The following is a 19,076-nucleotide window of genomic DNA, read 5'->3' as shown; positions in this document are numbered from 1 at the left end:
TGTTGTTAAATACCATTAAATTAGTTCTGACTGATAGCCACTTTCTGCACAGCACTGCCTGGTCCTGCTCCATCCTCACAATCATTGCTATATTTGAACCCATGTGGCAGCCCTGGGTTAATTCATTTCCTCTTTTCCCAGCTCTCTGTCAAGGGACTGGTCCTCTGATAACTTACTTAAAGTAAGCAAGCAAGATAAAGTCTCGCTGTCCTTACTTCTAAGGAGCAGTCTAGCTGTTCTTTTTCCAAGCCAGATTTGTTCATGGTCCCTGGTATAGTTAACATGCTTCAGCACCAAAATTCAAAGACATCGATTCTTCTTCATGCAGTCTTTCTTATGCATTTGACAACTATACTACAATCAAATTGTATTTTTAAAAGTTTCTTTGCCATTTAGACTGTCACCAATGTGCTCAGAGCAACTTACTTTTGCTGTAAGCTGAAGCACTTTCCTTCCTACTCAGCTTAAGATACAGTTTGCTTTTAGGTTCATTATCAAACTCAGGATATATAGCAGTAAACTTTTTTAGTTTGCTATACCGGTTCCTCTGGAAATCATATCCTTTTCTGGAGAAAAAAAAAAAAAGCAAACGTAAACATTATGGTGCTGGCATTTTTTCATCATTAATATACAGCTTGAAAAGTAAAGAACATAATATGTGAATGTGTATATACTTTAAGACACACAAAATGTACTCTACTACACACAAAATGTACTCTACAGGACCAACCTTCACCTTCACTAAACTGCCATCAGCTTTAAAGGAAACTAAAATAGGCAAAGGACCTAAAAGATTAGTTAGTTCAATTTACAGAACTGTAAAATGGAAGAACAGATTCTATTACCTCCATATCTTATTGTATAACTCTGATGATTAAAATTTAAAAATACATGTAAACTATTTAGAAGAATAAATGGCACTAAAAATAGGTTACTATTATTATTAAATTATACATACAAGGTCGCCAGTGTCAAGAAGTTCACAGAAAAATGGCAGTTTTAATTCCATTTTTCCATTAATTTTTTTGGAGACCCCTCATATTTATTTCATCTTTGCATAATTCCACTTTTAAAATACACAACAAACCCGCTCTCAAAAAGCAGCTTTCTATTATCTTATAAGCTCCATGGCTCAGGCTTGCAAATGACCCCATATCTTTTATTCCACACTGCTAAATTCTATAGTTTTGGGGGTAAGGTTTCCCTCAAGATTTGGAAAGAACAGCCCTGACTATAAATAAAAATAGTTAGAAAAATAGCATTCCCGGCAGTTACCCCGATATTACAGATGCTGCCTGGTGTTTAGATAGGACTACAAAATGGATTTAAACAGTCCTTTGTAAGATCATGCATGGCAAAGTCTGGGGAGAAGTACACTGAGATTAGTCCTAAACTCATTAACCACAGGCAATTATTTGGTGCCGCAAATCATACCTCACCAAAAGCTGGCATTCCTCATACAGCGGTATATTCTGACTTCTTAAATACAAGCCAATACTCTTGACGTCAGTTAAAACCAGGCCGGGCCGAGATTGTGCCGGTGTCAAGCCTGTAGACACTTCTTCAAACCATTTGAAAAATTTACATCGGTCATTTTTGGGTCCATCACATGTGTAAAAGAGACGGCCCTAACAGGGAAAAAAAAGGGGTACTAAAATTTAGTGAGAAAGTTTTTTTCATTGCTCTACTGTTTTGTATGATGTCTGTTGAGGTTTTTATAAATATGGCTTTGCCGTTATGCTGCTGCTGTTGTTAGTTGCTGTCAGTCAGTTCCGACTCAGTGACCCTGTGAATGCCAGAAGGAAACACTGCCTGTTCTGCACCACCCTTACAATTGTCCTTATATTTGAGTCCATTGTTGCAGTTATATATTCCAATATATTGGTCACGATAGTTTACTTTTATTAATAACTTAAATATTAAATTAAAATGTAAAGCAACGTTTCTATTATAAAATAAATTCATTTTTAGAGAAAGCATAGTTCAAAAATAAAACATTGTTTTTCTTATTAAAACTGTTCAAAGTTTTCAATCTGAAAACAACTCAGAAACTAAGCAACATACATTTCTTTGTAGTCTCTTTTCCTCACCAAACACACACGAGAGAGAAAGTCATGGCATATTATATTCTTTTTTAAAACAAAACTCAAATAATGATACATTTTCTACTTTATCACTAAACCCTTATAGCCAACTAAATAATCTTAAACAATAATTAAAACCCTTCTAGCTAGTATATCACACTTCATTCTATTTTTATACTTCAAGTTATGAATTCTTGCTGTGGTAATTAAATTTAAATCTAAGTGTATATAATTAATAAGATATAACAAAAAAATTACTATTGAGTTAATTCTAACTCATAGCAATGCTACAGGACAGCACAGACTGCCCTTTTAAGTTTCTGAGACTGTAAACCTTTCCCAAAGCAGAAAGACTTATCTTTTTCCACCAGAGCAACTGGTGGAGTTGATCTGTTAATTGTGTAATCTACTACATCACCAGGGCTCCTTAATATTATATAAAGAAATGAACCATGCAGACAGTAGAGGAAAACTGTATAATATGTACAAGTACAATTGTGCAAATGAGCACAAACCATTCATTTTTTATTATATTTTATATTTACCATAACATATATTACTAATCTGACATCTTCCACAATATGTTGTCAGTACTACTAATTGAGTCACTTGCTTTTCTATTTCTCTGTCCTTACCTGTTATCATATTGAGGCTAACTCAGCCTTCACATCCTACCTTGTCCATTACAGCACGGGCAGTTCAAGGATTATGAAGTCACTCATCTTTTGCCCACACTGTGAAACCATTGAATCAACCGCTATTCCCCACCAACTCTTCAACACACTCACCTTCACTTGCTGCACATGCACAGTGAAAAGACCTCAAGTCTTTTTGACACTAAATAAAACTTTTATGCACTTGTCCCCACTTATCTAGCAATTTGACTTAAAAACACACTTATGAATGGATCTTTTCCATAAACTGAGGAGAGCTTGGAGTATATTAAATTTGGGTATCTGCCTCCAGAACTTCTTTGTTGTAAGTTTGTAAAAGACTTGAAGGTTGTGTTGCTTTTACTGTTGTTGAGAGCTGGTGGAGACACCTAACAATGACTACTTGTACATGCAGCAACATTCATTACGGTCTTCAAACGGCGCAGCCATTTTCACCCTACTCTTCACTAGTTCCTCTCCTGTTAACATGAGCCTTTCCCTTTAAGCTGACCTTTGATTTGCTGTTAACACACACACACACATATATATGACACGTGATAGATAGCTTGTAATGTTCATAGACATTTTTAAGAGCTTCTTATTATGAGTTCGGTGGAGGTTTGCAGAGATCAGCAGATCCAATTCGGGACTCCACACACATCTTGTTCCGTCACATGCCATTATGTATCCTCAACGTGCCATGATTTATCCTGCTCCATCCCTGTGTCTCCCCTCTCCATCCCTCTCGTCCTAGCCCTCACAACTGGTCCTTGAGTCCATGCTACCTTCTCATTTGAAATGGTTGATTGGTCGAACATGCAGTTGAGTTCGGTTCCAGACCAGGCTGTTCTACTGCACACGGGGTTGCTATGTGTTGGAACGGACTCGAAGGCACCTCACAGCGATAACAACAATGCCGCAAAGAGGGGACTCTGAATCAAGACTCACTCGTTAGTAAAGCGAATCACTGGAAGTAAACAGTGAAATAATGACAATGATGACTCATTGTGAGAAGCACACCCAGAGTCACAGAACAGATCGTACAGAAATTGTTCAATGGGAACTTCATTTGCTGTGTAAACTTGCAATACAATAAAATACGACTTAAAAAAAAAAGACTCCTCGCTTAATTTAAGTATGCCACAAGGCAAAGGGCCCTGAGTCAGTACTGTGGGCTAGGGGCGGGGAGAAGGAACAATACCTTGTTTGGACCTTCCTTTTTCACCATGATGAGTTTTGCAGGTTGGTGATGATGACAGAATGGCACATTGCTTTCTACGTGTTTTTGGTTCTCCTCCTTTGAAGACGTGTAAAAGGATATGTCAACTTTTGAAAGAGCTTTGTGCAATCTTTGTGACAATGCAAACAGCAATATATTCAGATGTTCTACAAAGAAACAAAAAATTAGGGTTAAATGTAAGCATTTCACGCTTGTGTCACATTAAAGCAGCCTTTCAACAGTCTATTATGATAATAGTATACTAATACGCACTCTTTAGAAGGCAAGTTTTGCCTGTGTGCAGCAGATCACACCATAAACAGGAGTTAAACAGTGATGGGGTCTGTTGAAAAGGTACAGGGTTTGGGGGTGAGGGTTGTTATGAACTGAACTGTGTGCCCCTAAAAGATATGTTCCTGGGTTGCACAGTGGCTAAGTACTATAAAGAATACAGCTTTTTCAGTGTTAAGTGCGGTTCTAGTCTGTCTTACAAGGTTTTTATGAGTCAGAGTAGACTCAAGAGCAATGGGTGCAACGAATGTGTTTACGAGTTGAATTGTGTCCCTAAAAAGGATAGGGTAAAGTCTTAGTTCCTGACCTTGCGAGGGTGATCTTGTTTGGGGAAGTAGAGTTTTCTCTGACGACATTGCCAGTTAGACACACTAGGGTAGGGTGTGAATACTAGGGTATCTAAGAGATATCTTCTAAAAGGGGAGAACACACATAAGGAGGGAGTCACACACACACACACACACACACACACACACACACACACACACAGGCAAAGTCATGTGATAATGAAATAAATGCATTAATGACCAGCAAAGTAAGGCCAAGGACTATTAGCTGCCACCGGAATCTAGAAAAGAATCATGGAACTGTTTTTTCTCAAAGCACAAAGAGGGAAACAACCAGATCAACACCCTAGTTTGTGTTTCTAGCCTCTAGAAGTGAGAAAATAATCTCTGTTCTTTAGAGCCATCCACCTGTGATGTCTTAGTACAGTAACCGCAGGAAACTAAATGGATGAAACGGTTGGGAAGTACACAGCAACTGTGGATGAATAACACTAGAAACATACCAAGTACCATCAAATTGTGTACTATAAAAATGCTTACATTATCAACTTGAAACACAGGGAACCCAGGATAGATGACTTCTTCAGGACCAGTGGTGAGAGGGGCGAGGCCTGGAGGGTGAAGGTAATGCAGGGTAGAAAGGGGGAACCAATGACAAGAATCTAAGTATAGCCTCCTCCCTGGGGAATGGACAGCAGAGAAGAGGGCGGAGGGAGACGTCGGACAGGGTAACTTATGACAAATCTATAATAATTATGAATTATGAAGGGTTCAGGAGGGAGGGGGGAGTGGGGAAAGAAGGGGAAAACGAGCAAACGATATTGAGGGCTAAAGTAGAGGGCAAATGTGAGATTGAGGAGGACAACAGGTGTACATAGGTGCTTGACTCAATGGATGTATGTATGGACTGTGATAAGAAATGTACGAGCCCTCGATAAAATAATTAAAAAAAAGAATAATGAGGGTAACAAATGTACAAATGTGCTTTACACAATTGATGTATGTATGGATTGTGATGAGTTGTATGAGCCCCCAATAAAACATTTTTTTAAAATGCTCACATTATCATTTACCTACTAAGAAATAAAATAAAACAATCACTTAATTTAAAAACTTTCCACTCAATTTAGCAAAGCTGTTTGTAATAAATACTTCTAATTAAGAAAAAAAACTGTAATCTTTAAAACATAATGCTGTCATTTTCCACTTTTAAAACTGAATTGTGGCCTGAAATTAGAATTAAAGTTATTGTCAAAAATAGGAGCAAACCTATGGAAAATAATAAATCCCACCTGGAAGATATAATATGAAAATGCACAATATATTGCACATTTTAACAGCTATACTACTTATTATGAAGCTGTAATCAATCAAAATAAAAAGATAACAGTCATACCTATGAGGCAAGATGTAAATATCTGCTTATAATGAGCAGGAGACTGAAAAACAGCTGGTATGTGAATTTGCCTCTGGGGAAGATAAGCAGATTTTATTTTCTGTCCACTTGGGAACAGTAGCTCGGAGGCATTTAACCCCTGAAAAGGAGTAATTCAAGTAATTATAACAGATCCAGGAGAAATACCATTTACTAATAAGTAAATTGTTTTCTGTAGGCATGTTTAATAAAAATATACTAATTGTTGTTTGATTTTTAGAATCCTTGAAAACTATTTTCTAATTTCAAATGAGAAACTAAGTATAGCAAGAAAGACTATGCACAGCATTCTTATTTCTAAAAGAGACTATCTTTTGTTAGTCTTCCTCTTACTAAGTTTTAAGATATTCTTTTGCTGTGGAAAACTTAACTAGGGAAAATAACAAATGTGCATGAGTGCAATAAAGCAAATGTGAATTAAAAAAATAAAGATATGATTGAATCATTACATTTCTCTATTTCTGATTATGACTGTAGGAACGATTTTCAGAGGGTAATAAGTTGCCCTTTCACCCTAGTAATAATCTGATCAGCAAAACTAAGCTAATAGTGAGAAATGAAAACAATCATAGTAAAATGAGTAAAAGTACTGGTGGAAAGAGACATTGGAGATTCAATTTATTAAGTACCTATTATAAGCTAGCCACAATACCAAATACTTTCAAATATACAATTTCAGTTAATGTTCACAACTACTAGGAAAGAGTTGATGATGTAACTGCAGTTAGAGTTCTATGTCTACGCCTGTGCTCCCAGGGTACAGTCATTATTCCTATACACTTTGGTAATTCTTCTGTTGAAATTCACACAATAACTATTAGAAAAAAATGTACCAAGATGTACATTTTCTCACCTGTACATCTCCTGTTACACTGCGGTAGTAGTGGGCTGACTCTCCTAACACATTCTGAATTTCTTCAGTCTTGGGAGTCTGCACTAAATTCAGAGAAAAGGCTCCTTTTCTGGAAACCAAAGGATGGGTGCTAACATCCTGCTGCTGTTGATAGAGCATGCCTTTTATCCTTTGCAAACACACAGAGGCCTGAGAGCGTTTATGCCCAGCATCTCTCCGCCTTTCGCCCAGGTCACTAAAATGCGTTCCAGGAACAGTCTTGGCAAAGGAGACGTCATTTAGGTTCTTACCAACTTTGTGCAGAGTAGTCGAGTTACACTGGGGTATGTTCTGATATTTCAGCCACTTGCTTTGGGAAGAAATATTACTGAGAAGTGAAAGACTCCCTGGGGTCTCTTCCCCAGAGTTTTCAAAGAAAAAAGCCTCACTTCGGTCCTGAGACTCAAAGCTAGAAGACAGAAATGTTGACTCATCATGCACGTTGCACAAAGGGGAATCAGAAGTCGCTGGCATGTCACAGCTGATCACATTTGAGTAAGAATCCATCTTGGGGGGCCCATCAGCAGGAGGCAAAGTAATGAGTGGAACTTGGGTTCTACTTACTAATGGAAACGTTTGATGGTTCCTCTTCTCCAGAAAATTTACCTTTTTCGTTCCTGAAAGGAAACTAGATGTTAGTTACTTAAGAATGTGCTATCAGACATGAAAATATAATAATAATTTATATCAAAAAATTTATAAATTATCAAGGGTTCATGGGGAAGTGGGGAGCGGGGAGGGAGGAGAAAAAATGAGGAGCTGATGACAGGGGCTTAAGTGGAGAGCAAATGTTTTGAGAATGACGAGGGTAATGAATGTACAAATGTGCTTTATACAATTGATGTATGTATGGATTGTGATAAGAGTTGTACGAGCCCCCAATAAAATGATTTAAAAAAAAAAAAAGAATGTGCTATATCAGTCACTGAGTGAAGTGTTGGGCTACTCAGCCAAAGTTCAGCACTTTGAGAGCCTCCCAGCTGCTTCATGGGAGAAATGTGAGGCTTCCCTAAAGATTTCCCCCTAGAAACCCCATGGGGAAGTTCGTGTCTGTCCTACAAAGTGGCTATGATTAAGAATTGGTTCAATTGGCAAGAGGTTTGATTTTGTCGGTTTATATAAATAAAGAGCAATTTTTTACAAACATATACTCAGATTAGCTCCCTTACTGCTAGCTCACTCAAAAAACTCACTGCAATAGAGTTGATGCTGACTCATAGCAACCTTTAGGACAGGGTAGAAATGCATCAAAGGGCTTTACCAACCTACAGAACAGGCAAAACATACTCGAGAACCATCTATCTGAAAAGAGATTACTCTCCAGAGTACATAAAGAACTCCTACAGCTGAACAATGAAAAGACAAACAACTAAATTAAAAATGAACAATGGACTAAATATTTTTTTCCAAAAAAAGACACATGCCAATAAGCACATGAATATATGTTCACTAAGGAAATGTAATGTAGTAAAAGCCACAAGGAGATAGCACTTCACATCCATTAGGATGGCTAGTACCAAAAGAGACTCTGGAAAATAACAGGGTTAGAGAGGATGTTGAGGAATCAGAACACTCACTGAATGCTAGTGAGAATGTAAAGTGATGTGGAAAACAGAATTACCATAAGACCCAGCGATTCCATATCTAAATACATGGCCCAAAGAATTGAAAGAGACTCAAACAGTTATTTGTACACTACTGCTCATTGCAACAGTATTCACAATAGATGGAATCATTATAGAAGGTATCAAATTCACAAAAGAGGGAATCAATCCAAGTGACCGTGAACAAAAGAATCAATAAACAAAATGTGGTGTGTCCTTACAATGGAATGCTATTTGGACAGACCAAGATGAAGTACTGATACACACTAAAATATGAATGAAAAAGACAGTGCTAAGTGAAAAAGCTAGATCCCAATTACGTGAAATAGATGCAGTAGGGAAATACATAACGATAACAGTCTATTAAGGTAACCAGATGCTTGGGGGGTGGGGGGATGGCAGGATGAGTTATTGTTAAAAGAGCATTGAGTTTCTGTTTGGGGTAATTAAAAACTTTTAGAAATAATTAATGCTGATAGTTGCACAAATTGGTTATGTTTTACAACAATGACAATTATTATCCTGGCCAAAGTTATAACATTTGTTATTTAAAACATTGCACTGAACTCCTTGTAGACTATTCTTAAAAGAAATAGACTTGCAGTCTAGTCCAAAAAAAAGGTAGTCATGCTGATTCTAAAGTATAGACCCACTCATATAACTCCTTTACTCAAAACTCTCCAATAAGTATTACCTCTCCTAGAATATACCCAATTCCTCCCATACTGAAGCTCCAATGTTCCTCTTCCTTACCCTCTTGCCTTCCAGACTATATCCACTAAGTCGTCTCCAACTGGACAACCATTCACATTAAAAAGTTGTTTGTTTGATATCATCCACCCAGCATCACATGCATTGACCTACAGTTTTTTCACTCACCTAACATAACTTCATAATTAAGGAGCTATACTAGTGAGCTTGTAAAAGAGAAGAAAAGAAAGTGAGCAGATGGGATGCTTATACTTATTAAAGCATGACATGACTCTAAGAGACATACAATATGTTTTCATATGAAAACAGAGGGCTGGAAATGGCCAGGGTGGTAGCAGCAGTTTAAGAGCTTCCTAATATTGTTGGAGTCCTGGTGGCACAGTGGATTACAAGTTCAGCTGCTAACAAAAACATTGGCGGTTCAAACCCACCAGCCACTCCAAAGGAGAAAGGTGAGGCTATTTGCTCCTGTAAAGATTTAGTCTGGGAAACCCTTGAGCTGTTCTACTCTACCCTACAGGGTCTCTGTAAGTCAGACTCAAGTTGAAAGCAGTCAGCTTAGAGAGCCAGCAGGCGTCATTAGACGGTGCAAATGGTTAAGATGTACAGCTGCTAACAGAAAGCTTAAAGGTTCAAGTCTACCCAAAGGCACTGGAAGAAAGGCCTGACAATCTACTTCTGAGAAATGAGCTTTTGCAAATCCTACGCAGCTCAGTTCTACTGATGCACGGGGCGTCACCATGAACCAGTATCAACTCTGTGGTACCCGATTTACTCGTTTAAAGAGCTAGTTGGGAATATCATATGAGAGGCTTCAAAATGTTTATGGGAAAATGGAGTTAAAAGAACATGAATTTTTTTTTTCTCACAAACTATTGGACGCTCCTTTATAAAAGTAATGGCCATCTGTAACAGAACAAGTAAAAAAGTAGAGAGGATTTAAAGTCCTTCAGTGCATATGACACTGAATCTGGTTTCAAAATATTTCTAGGTCTGCAGGAACCTTGCAAATGAGAAACTTCATGCTAAGGCCAGACATGGCAACAATATCTTTCAAGGTGAAAAAGTGAAGGTCACCAGGTAACGTTCTTGCTTTCAGGGACTCCTCGGAGAATTCAGTAATGAAGTGTTCATCTCTTGGAGTCAATGAAAAAGAAGAGACAGGACTCAGGGTAGAAGTGTTGTGTTCTCTCGGAGTCTCCTATCCAAAAAGAAAGGAATGCTTGAGGGGGAATCATTAGAAACAAAGTTACAGACTAAAATCTTATTGAATTTCTCCCCAACATAGTTGGAAGGAAAATGTTCCAGTTTTTCTTATCTGCAGATAGATTTATCTACATTATAAAAAATGTTTCAAACATATTATGTAGAGCTGTAACAGGGAAAAGGAACCATAGGTGCATCTTTCAAGGAGAACAGAATAAACTCACTTTCCCTTTCACTCACTGCAACCCAACCACATTCTTCAAATCTACCCGACTCTTCTTTGCCTTGGTATTCACACTTGCTGTTTCCTTTGCTTCATGTGTTCTTGACCCTGCTCTTGCGTTAGCAGAAGGCTTCCCTAATCATCCATCTAAACCAGATTACTGCTGTCATCTAGAGCCCTTTTACAGTTTCCTGCATAGTAATTAACTCTCTTTGTTCTCTTCATTAATCTGTCTCTCTGCTGGTTTTCAGGGACAGTGATACTTTACAAGTTCCGGACATACAGTTGTTAAGCTTCTATTTACTCAGAGATTTAAGTCTCAGAGTAAAATTTCATAGTCTAGTTCGTGTATATCCTACACATTTCTAATTAAGATTATGACTTGGCACTTTGCGTCATTTGTTGTGATTTCTGCGATTCTTTTCTAGCATATTTTCTAAGTGGGTTAGGAAATTAATTATTTTCCAGTTTTTCTTATCTTCAGTTCCTTTATTAAATTCTTCCTAGCCTTCTATTACTTCTTAATTGATTCCTCTCTAAATTTTGTTTCTTCTTTTCTGACATGTTGGTAGAAAGGATTTCTCATTTCATGTCATATTGCATTTACCAAAACATCTTCAAATAGAAAAGGAGAGGGCAATCATCCCTCTCTTGTTCTTACTTCTGACAGAAATTACTCATCAGTTTCACCATCAAAATAATGTTGCTTAATTGCTATTAAGACTTTTGATTATACTTAAAAATGTCAACCAATCTTAAAACTTTATTCTTTTAGTTTCTAACTAGATTGATTTCTTGCAAGGCTGACACTGGTTTTTTACTCTAAATTATCAGGATTCTGTTCGTATTATACCTGATTAGCTTCCCACACAGTCCTCTCTGCTGAATTGAAATTATAATCCAAATAATACGAATGCTCTGAATCCAAAGAAGGGAAACCTAAAATTGCTGTGAGAGGAAAAAAAAAAAAAAGCAGATTTCGTTGCATGGTCTTTTGTTCGGTGCTAAATAGCTTTGCTAAATTTTACTTATAATTTACTTACAATCATCCTCAATGGAGTCTTTATCAGACTCTGCTATCACTTGAAAATATTCTTCCACATTAAAGCTCATATCTTCTTTTGGAACGTTTTCTTTATCTGCAAGCTGAAAACAGAGATCTATACATCAGTTTATTTAGTAAAAAGAAAACATACATTTGTTTTGTGTATGCAGATGGATGTGCTGTCAGTTGGCATTGAGTTGACTCGAACTCAGTGTGCAGAATAACATGGCCCCACAGGGCTGTCAAGGCTGTGACCTCTCAGAAGCACATCGCCAGGCCTTGCTACCAAAGCACCTCTGTGTGGGTCTGAGCCATCAATCTTTCAGTTATCAGTCCAGGACTTTACTATTTTCTCGTCCAGAGACTCTGCAGATACACACACACACACACACACACACACACGCACACAAATACACTGATATAAATAGATTTATACTACACATATATGAATAGTTATAATTTACAAATTAATAGATGTATATGGATAAATATCAGCAGATATCAACAGAGACACACACACACACACAGTGGGGAGCCAGTAAAAAAGAGGAAGATGGTTAAGAAGATGGATTGACACAGTGGCTACAACGATGGGCTAAAACATAACAATGATTATAAAGATGGTGCAGAACTATGGAGTGTTTGTTGTGCAACAGGCTTGCAAAGAGTTGGCCCCAACTCGATGGCACCTAACAAAAACATGCACAATGCCAGTTTTATTCAGGGAAAACAGAGTACATTATAGTTCATAAACTCTTCTGACATATTTCTCTGCATTTTAACATCTCTAAAATATGGATACAACTGAAAAGTGCTGGCAGTTTTGCATGTTGATAGTCCAGGTAGTTGACTACTTGCTGCAAGATTGGTGGTCACCTAGAAGTGCATTGGAAGATAAAAAACTCACTGATATCAAGTCCATTCTAATGCACAGTGACCCTAGAGGACGGAGTAGAACTGCCCTTTTGGGTTTCCAAGGCTGTCAATCTTTATGGGAGCAGAAAGTCCTCATTTTTCTCCTGCAAAGTGGCTGTTTGTTTTGAACAGCAAACCTTGAGCTTAGCAGTCCAATGCTTAATCCACTGTGGCACCAGGTCTTTTTGCCTCAGAAGATAGGCCTGGCAACCTACTGCCAAAAGGTCACAGCTTCTCTGAGTAGATACATAGGCTGACCAACTAGCTGAAGAGATGTGGGAAGGTGAATGGGAGTACATTCATGAGTAGATACAGGTGATGCAGAAGATATTTCTATGTATGCATTTGCATGAGCTTCAAATACATCCATGGATACAGCAGAGCAAACTGGGGCAAAGGTTTAAAAATCTCTAAGCCATAATCCAGTCCCTTGAGAGGCATCTAGGTCAATTTGCATAACACAGACCATAATGACAGTGCTCTATAGCTTACTCTGGTGGAGTGATGTCTTAGAGCATGGGTGTCAAACCGGCGGCCCATGGGCCACCAGTTTGACACCCCTGTCTTAGAGTTTGACACAACTTTGGTCTTTTACCTTCCAGAACAAAGAATAGGAAAGAAAATCATTGGCTCAAAGAAGTAATTAGACCAAAGGATGAATTTCCCATGTGAACCAAATCCTCCACTAGCCTGAGCCCAGAAGAACCAGATGGTACTCGGCTTCTGCTCGTGACCTCTCTGATTGGGATCACAAAAGGTTCTAGACAGAGTGGAGGTGGGAACAAATACAGAAAAAACTCAAAATCATTGGGAAAAAAAGATCAGGCATACTAGTTTGGTAGAGAGAGGTAGAACCCCAGGTACTGTGGCCCTTGAATACCGACCAACTCAGGGAAACAAGCCCACCCGAGGGGATCAGCTTTCAGTCAAAGAGACTGGTGAATAATGTGAATAATAATACCAGGAGGAATGGACTCATCAGAAAATTCAACAGTTCAAGACCTAAAGGGCAGTATTGGCACTATTACACTGGGGGGATGGGGATAGTTGCAATCAAAAAAAGAAAATGTGTATACATTGCTAAATGGAAAACTTTTTGTACATTTTCACCCAAACCCTAATAAAAAGCTCAGAGTCTAAATTAAATAAAAAAGGTTATAACCTTGAAAATCTATGGAATATCCCTACTCTGCGCATATGGGTCACTATGAGATGGAGGACAATTAAGGATGGCACAGGACCGGGCAGTGTTTCACCCGGTTGTTCAGTGTCGCTATGTGTTGGAACTCATTGGATGCCCCCTAACAGCCGCATGAGTTGGAAGAGCCTTGCGGCAGGAAACAACCACACGGCCCAGGCAGCAGCTGTGGCCTCGTTAGTGTTGCTGGCCCACATGTGAATAGAGTCGAACTGTCCACATGATAGCCACTTAAATGATTGTGTGCAGTGAGCTTTAGATATGCTTTGTGACAAGACTGGTAACAGTAATTCTGCTGTTTAAATGTCACCGAGAAGATCACATTATGGTGGCCCGGCCCCTGGGAGAGGTGGTTTACGACCACAGCTGTGGCAGGTACTTCCTGCACCCTGTGGGCTAGAAGAGGGAGAGATGAAAGAACTGCTCCAGGCCCAACACAACCGCTGAAGACAGAGGGTGCATACGTCAGTGTGGTGAAGAAAGCTGATGGTGCCCGGCTATCACAAGATATGGCATCTGGGGTCTTAAAGGCTTGAAGATAAACAAACGGCCATCTAGCTGAGAAGCAACAAAGCCCACATGGAAGAAGCACACCAGCCTCTGCGATCATGAGGTGTCGAAGGGATCAGGTATCAGGCATCAAAAAACAAAAAATCATTTCATTGTGAATGAGGGGGAGTGCAGAGTAGGGACCCAAAGCCCATCTGTAGGCAACTGAACATCCCCTTACAGAAGGGTCGCGGGGAAGGAGATGAGTCAGTCAGGTGCAGTATAGCACTGATGAAACATACAACTTTCTTCTAGTTCTTTAATGCTTCCTCCCCGCCACTATCATGATCCCAATTCTACCTTACAAATCCAGCTGTACACTGGTACAGATAGGAAATGGAAACACAGGGAATCCAGGACAGACGAACACCTCAGGATCAGTGGTGAGAGTAGCGATACCAGGAGGGTGGAGGGAAGGTGGGGTAGAAAGGGGGAACCAATCACAAGGATCTACACAGAACCCCCTCCCTGGGGGCCGGACAACAGAAAAGTGGGTGAAGGAAGATGTTGGACAGTGTAAGACATGACAAAATAACAATAACTTATAAATTATCAAGGGTTCATGGGGGGGGGGCGGAATAAAGGGGGGAAATGAGGAGCCGATACCAAGGGATCAAGTAGAAAGCAAATGTTTAGAGAATGGTGAGGGCAACAAATGTACAAATGAGCTTGACACAACAGATGCATGTATGGATTGTGATAAGACTTGTATGAGCCCCCAATAAAATTATTTTAAAAAAGAAATTTCTGTAAACATAGTGTTAATAAAGCCCATAACTGTGCGGGGTGGGGGGGGGGGAGATTTAACTATGGCAGCGTGTGATATGTGAATATTATATCAAGAAAACTACTAAAAAAGAAAGAAACCAAATTTGACCAAGGGTTATCGTGGGTGGAGGAAGAGTTGTGGCTTAGGGGAGCAATACGTTTATGTTAATGGTGGCGGAATACTTTGGAAAAGGATATCAGTGATGGTTATATGACGTGAAGAGTATAATCAAGGACACTGAATTGTACATGTGGAGGTTATTGAATTGGAGATTGTTTTGTTCTGTATGTTGTTGCCACAATTAAAAAACTAATAATGACACTGATAACGAGTACAAGGAAGAGGGAAAGGTTCTAGGATTGACTGTGGCGATGATTGTACAACACGCTTCTTGATGAGACTGAACTATGGAATTGCATGACGGTGGATGAAGTGCCAATAAAACTGTTAGAAAGAAAGAGGAAAAAAAAGAAAGAAAGAAAGAGACTCACTCTCTCACTTACTGACACTCACTCACTCACCCTTTCACTCACACACTCTCTCACTCACTGACTCTCACTCACTCACTCACAAAAAAGAAAAAAAAAAAGAAAGAGAGCGAGTTGCGCCCAGATCATATTCAGCAATTCATACACATTTTGCTTCAATGCCTCCCCTGCAGCCCCTTCAATGTCAAATCGCATAACTCACTTCTTCCCTGTGTGTCCTGTTTCCAGCGCCTTGCCTTACCTAATCCTATGAACTTTATTCATGGGTACACACTGCCCTTTAGGTCTTAACATGGTAGATTTCACCAAAAGAAAGGAAAAGAAAACAACACAAACTGGGGCAAATTTTTGGCAATGGCATCTCACACAAGGGACTAACTGTAGAATCTTTAGAAAACTTCAACACCTCAACAAGATGATGACAAATAATCCAATATAAAAACGAGCAGAGGACATGAACAGATATTTCGCCATAGAAAACATTCAGCCATCCAACAAACATCTGATGGAAGGATCATGATCATTAGCCATTCTAGAGATGCAAGCCTAAACAACAATGAGATATCACTTCAACTTAGCATCAATAGCAACGTTCAAATAACAAATAGTGGCAAAGGTTCAGAGAGTTGGACTTCTCATACTCCGCTGGTGGAACTACAGAACAGTAGCACAATCACTGAGGAAAGTAGTATGGTGCTTCCTCAGAAGCTGGAAATAGAAATACTATATATCCAGCAATCCCTCTATTTGGTACTTTTAAACAAAAACAAACTAGCAAACCCACTGCCATCAAGTCGATTCTGATTCATAGCAACCTGCAAACCTTTACAGGTGCCTCAACTTTCTACCATGAAGTACTGGTGGGTATGAACCACCAACCTTATGCCTACCAAAAAACCAACCAAACTCACTGCCATGGAGTGGATGCCAACTCATAGTGACCCTAAAGGACAAGGTAGAACTGCCCCTGTGAGTTTCCAAGACTATAACTCTTTATTGGAGTAGAAAGCTCCATTTTTCTCCCATGGATGGGCTAATGGTTTCAAACTACTGACCTGTGGTTAGCAGCTTAACATGTAACCACTATGCTTATCAGTCCAGTGTTAACAGAAACCAGAGCCACAACACAAATAGATATACGCACACCCATACTCATCATAAGACTATTCACAGGAGCAAGAACACGGAAGCATAAAGGTGTTTCTTATAATCAATGCTAATCTGCTAGAAAACACAGTTTTCTTTTTAATTCAAAAACTTCTATGTACCAGTAATCTCATATTTATTTACAATAGCACTGATCTCCGTTGGTAGGTCCAGCCATTTTATTTTAGAACATTTTGACAGGCTCAAACAAAACCAAACTCACTACCATCGAGTTGATGTCAACTCATGGTGACTCTGAAGGGCATGCTAGAACGGCCCGTGAGTTTCTGAGGCGATACCTCTTTAGGGGAGTAGAAAGCCTCGTCTTTCAGAGAAGCTGGTGGTTTCGAACTACTGACCTGAGCTGAGCAGTCCAACTCAGTACCACTATGCAACCAGGGATTCTTTTGACAGACTAGAGATAAAATATATTAGCATAACTGACGAGTGAAAATTTGAATAAAGCAAATGGATACATTTCTTTATCAATACAATGTTCATACTAGGCTAATTTAATTGTCCTTACCAAAAAACCCACAAAAAATGAGAAATAGACAAATTCTATCTTTGACAAAACTCAGCAATCCTGAATTATAGTGCACTATTAAGAGGAAAGAAAATGTTATAGACTTGACAATAAGAGGAAGTCAAACCTACTCCGTGGGGCCCAAAAGGAAGTAATACTCATTAAATGACTCTGAAATCATAAAAATACACAGGAGGCACTAGTACAGAAGTTCTAGAAGAAGGATGAGAACTAAAAAAAACAAGTGTGGAGAGTAAATTACTAAAGAAACAAACAAAAAATTTCAAAACACGGCTGGACTTATACCAGAAAGATGGAAAAAACAAAAAACAAAACCCCTTATATGCCCTGTCCATAGTATTAAGAAGACCTTGAATGTATAGTGTGTAGTATTTTATGTCAGGTGAATAAAATGGTCACTTCTCACCAGGAAGGGGCAGGAAACAAGGATGCATGGGCACAGAATGCGGGGACCGGGAAGAGCGCTGCTCCTCCGAGGGAATCGCAACTACTGCCATGAAACAAAATGCGTCCGCATTGCTGATGCGAGACTCGTGTGCTCTGTGACTCTCACACAGATCACAATAGAATACATCTATTTTAAATTATTTTATTGAGGGCTCGTACAATTCTTACCACAGTCCACACATCCATCCATTGTGTCAAGCACATATGTACATTTGTTGCCCTCATCAATCTCAAAACATTTGCCTTCTATTTGAGCCCTTAATATCATTTGCTCATTTCCCCCCTCCCTCCCCCCTCCCCCCTCCCGCATGAACCCTTCATAATTCATAAATTATTATAGTTTTGTCATAAGTTACACTGTCCGACGTCCCCGTCCGCCCTCTTCTCTTAAAATACATATTTTTAAAAGAGTGTTTAAAGGAACATTAGCTGGGACAGCCCCAAATGCAGGCAAACCAACCAACTGCAGAATGGATGTACTGAAGTGTATCCATACAACAGAACACTGCTCCAGCACTGAAAGTGAAAAGAGCAGCTGCATGCGCTTCAGCAATACACTGTGTTATCACTCTGCTTCAGGTACACTGGTGCGTTGTGGGCTATGAGTTGGGTTGCTAACTGCGAGGTCAGTAGTTCAAATCCATCAGCCGCTCTGAGGGAGAAAGAGGAGGTTTTCTGCTGCCATAAAGATTTATAGCCTTACTATTATGATTTTATCCTTACCACCTTACTGTGATTTTGCTTCTTATTGTTGTCTGTTGGGTTTCCCAGCTGTGAAGCACAGGAGAAGTGGATGTGTAATGAGAATAGCTGCAGCTAGGGGCAATAGAGAATGTAGGGAAGTGGGGTAGGCGACAAAGAGAGAAAGGGGATTTCAGGAGTAAATAATGAAGGCGGGAGGTGGGAGGGAGCACTAGAACAGGTTGTGATTGCACAACACATTTTAAAGTCAATTTAACCATAGGGTGGGGGTAGGGATGCTCTAAGATTGATGTGGTGGTTATTGTATTATTCTTCTTGATATGACTGAACAATTGAAGTATTGAATTATATGATAAGCAAATCATGTGCCAATAAAACTGTTGGGGAAAATAAATAAATTGTACTCTACCAAAAACAAGGCAACAAACAAAAAGCTTTGGAAACCCACAGGAACATCTGCCCTATTAGGTCACTATGAGTTGGAATTGGCTCGATTGTAGAGTTTTGGGTTTTGTATTATTCCATTCATATACAATTTCTAAAACACAACTAATATGTGATGTTAAAAGTCAGTACACTGTCCCTTGTCTGGGGCAAGGGAAGGGGTAGTGGTTGAGAGGGACAGGAGGCGGAGCTTCTGGGACGCGGACAGTGCACTGCATATT

At 39.2% G+C, this 19,076-nt stretch overlaps 1 protein-coding gene across 2 annotated transcripts in view; it reads right to left on the bottom strand.

Annotated features, from left to right (window-relative positions):
* The window catches only part of ZGRF1 (zinc finger GRF-type containing 1), a 68,853-nt gene that overhangs the window by 23,969 nt on the left and 25,808 nt on the right, over positions 1-19,076 (bottom strand). For both annotated transcript variants that reach the window (XM_045284144.1, XM_045284145.1), the window contains 6 exons: positions 10,214-10,377; positions 6,823-7,489; positions 5,931-6,069; positions 3,939-4,123; positions 1,435-1,628; positions 427-566 (listed from right to left, as the gene is read on the bottom strand). In XM_045284144.1, coding sequence (XP_045140079.1) covers positions 427-566; positions 1,435-1,628; positions 3,939-4,123; positions 5,931-6,069; positions 6,823-7,489; positions 10,214-10,377 — 1,489 coding nt within the window. The remainder of the gene's footprint in view (positions 1-426; positions 567-1,434; positions 1,629-3,938; positions 4,124-5,930; positions 6,070-6,822; positions 7,490-10,213; positions 10,378-19,076) is intronic.

The sequence above is a fragment of the Echinops telfairi genome, unplaced genomic scaffold (genome assembly GCF_000313985.2).
Source record: "Echinops telfairi isolate 266 unplaced genomic scaffold, ASM31398v2 ScPeMD7_7468;HRSCAF=8506_0, whole genome shotgun sequence".
Classification (NCBI taxonomy): domain Eukaryota; kingdom Metazoa; phylum Chordata; class Mammalia; order Afrosoricida; family Tenrecidae; genus Echinops; species Echinops telfairi.
This window is presented reverse-complemented; position numbering and strand designations above follow the sequence as displayed.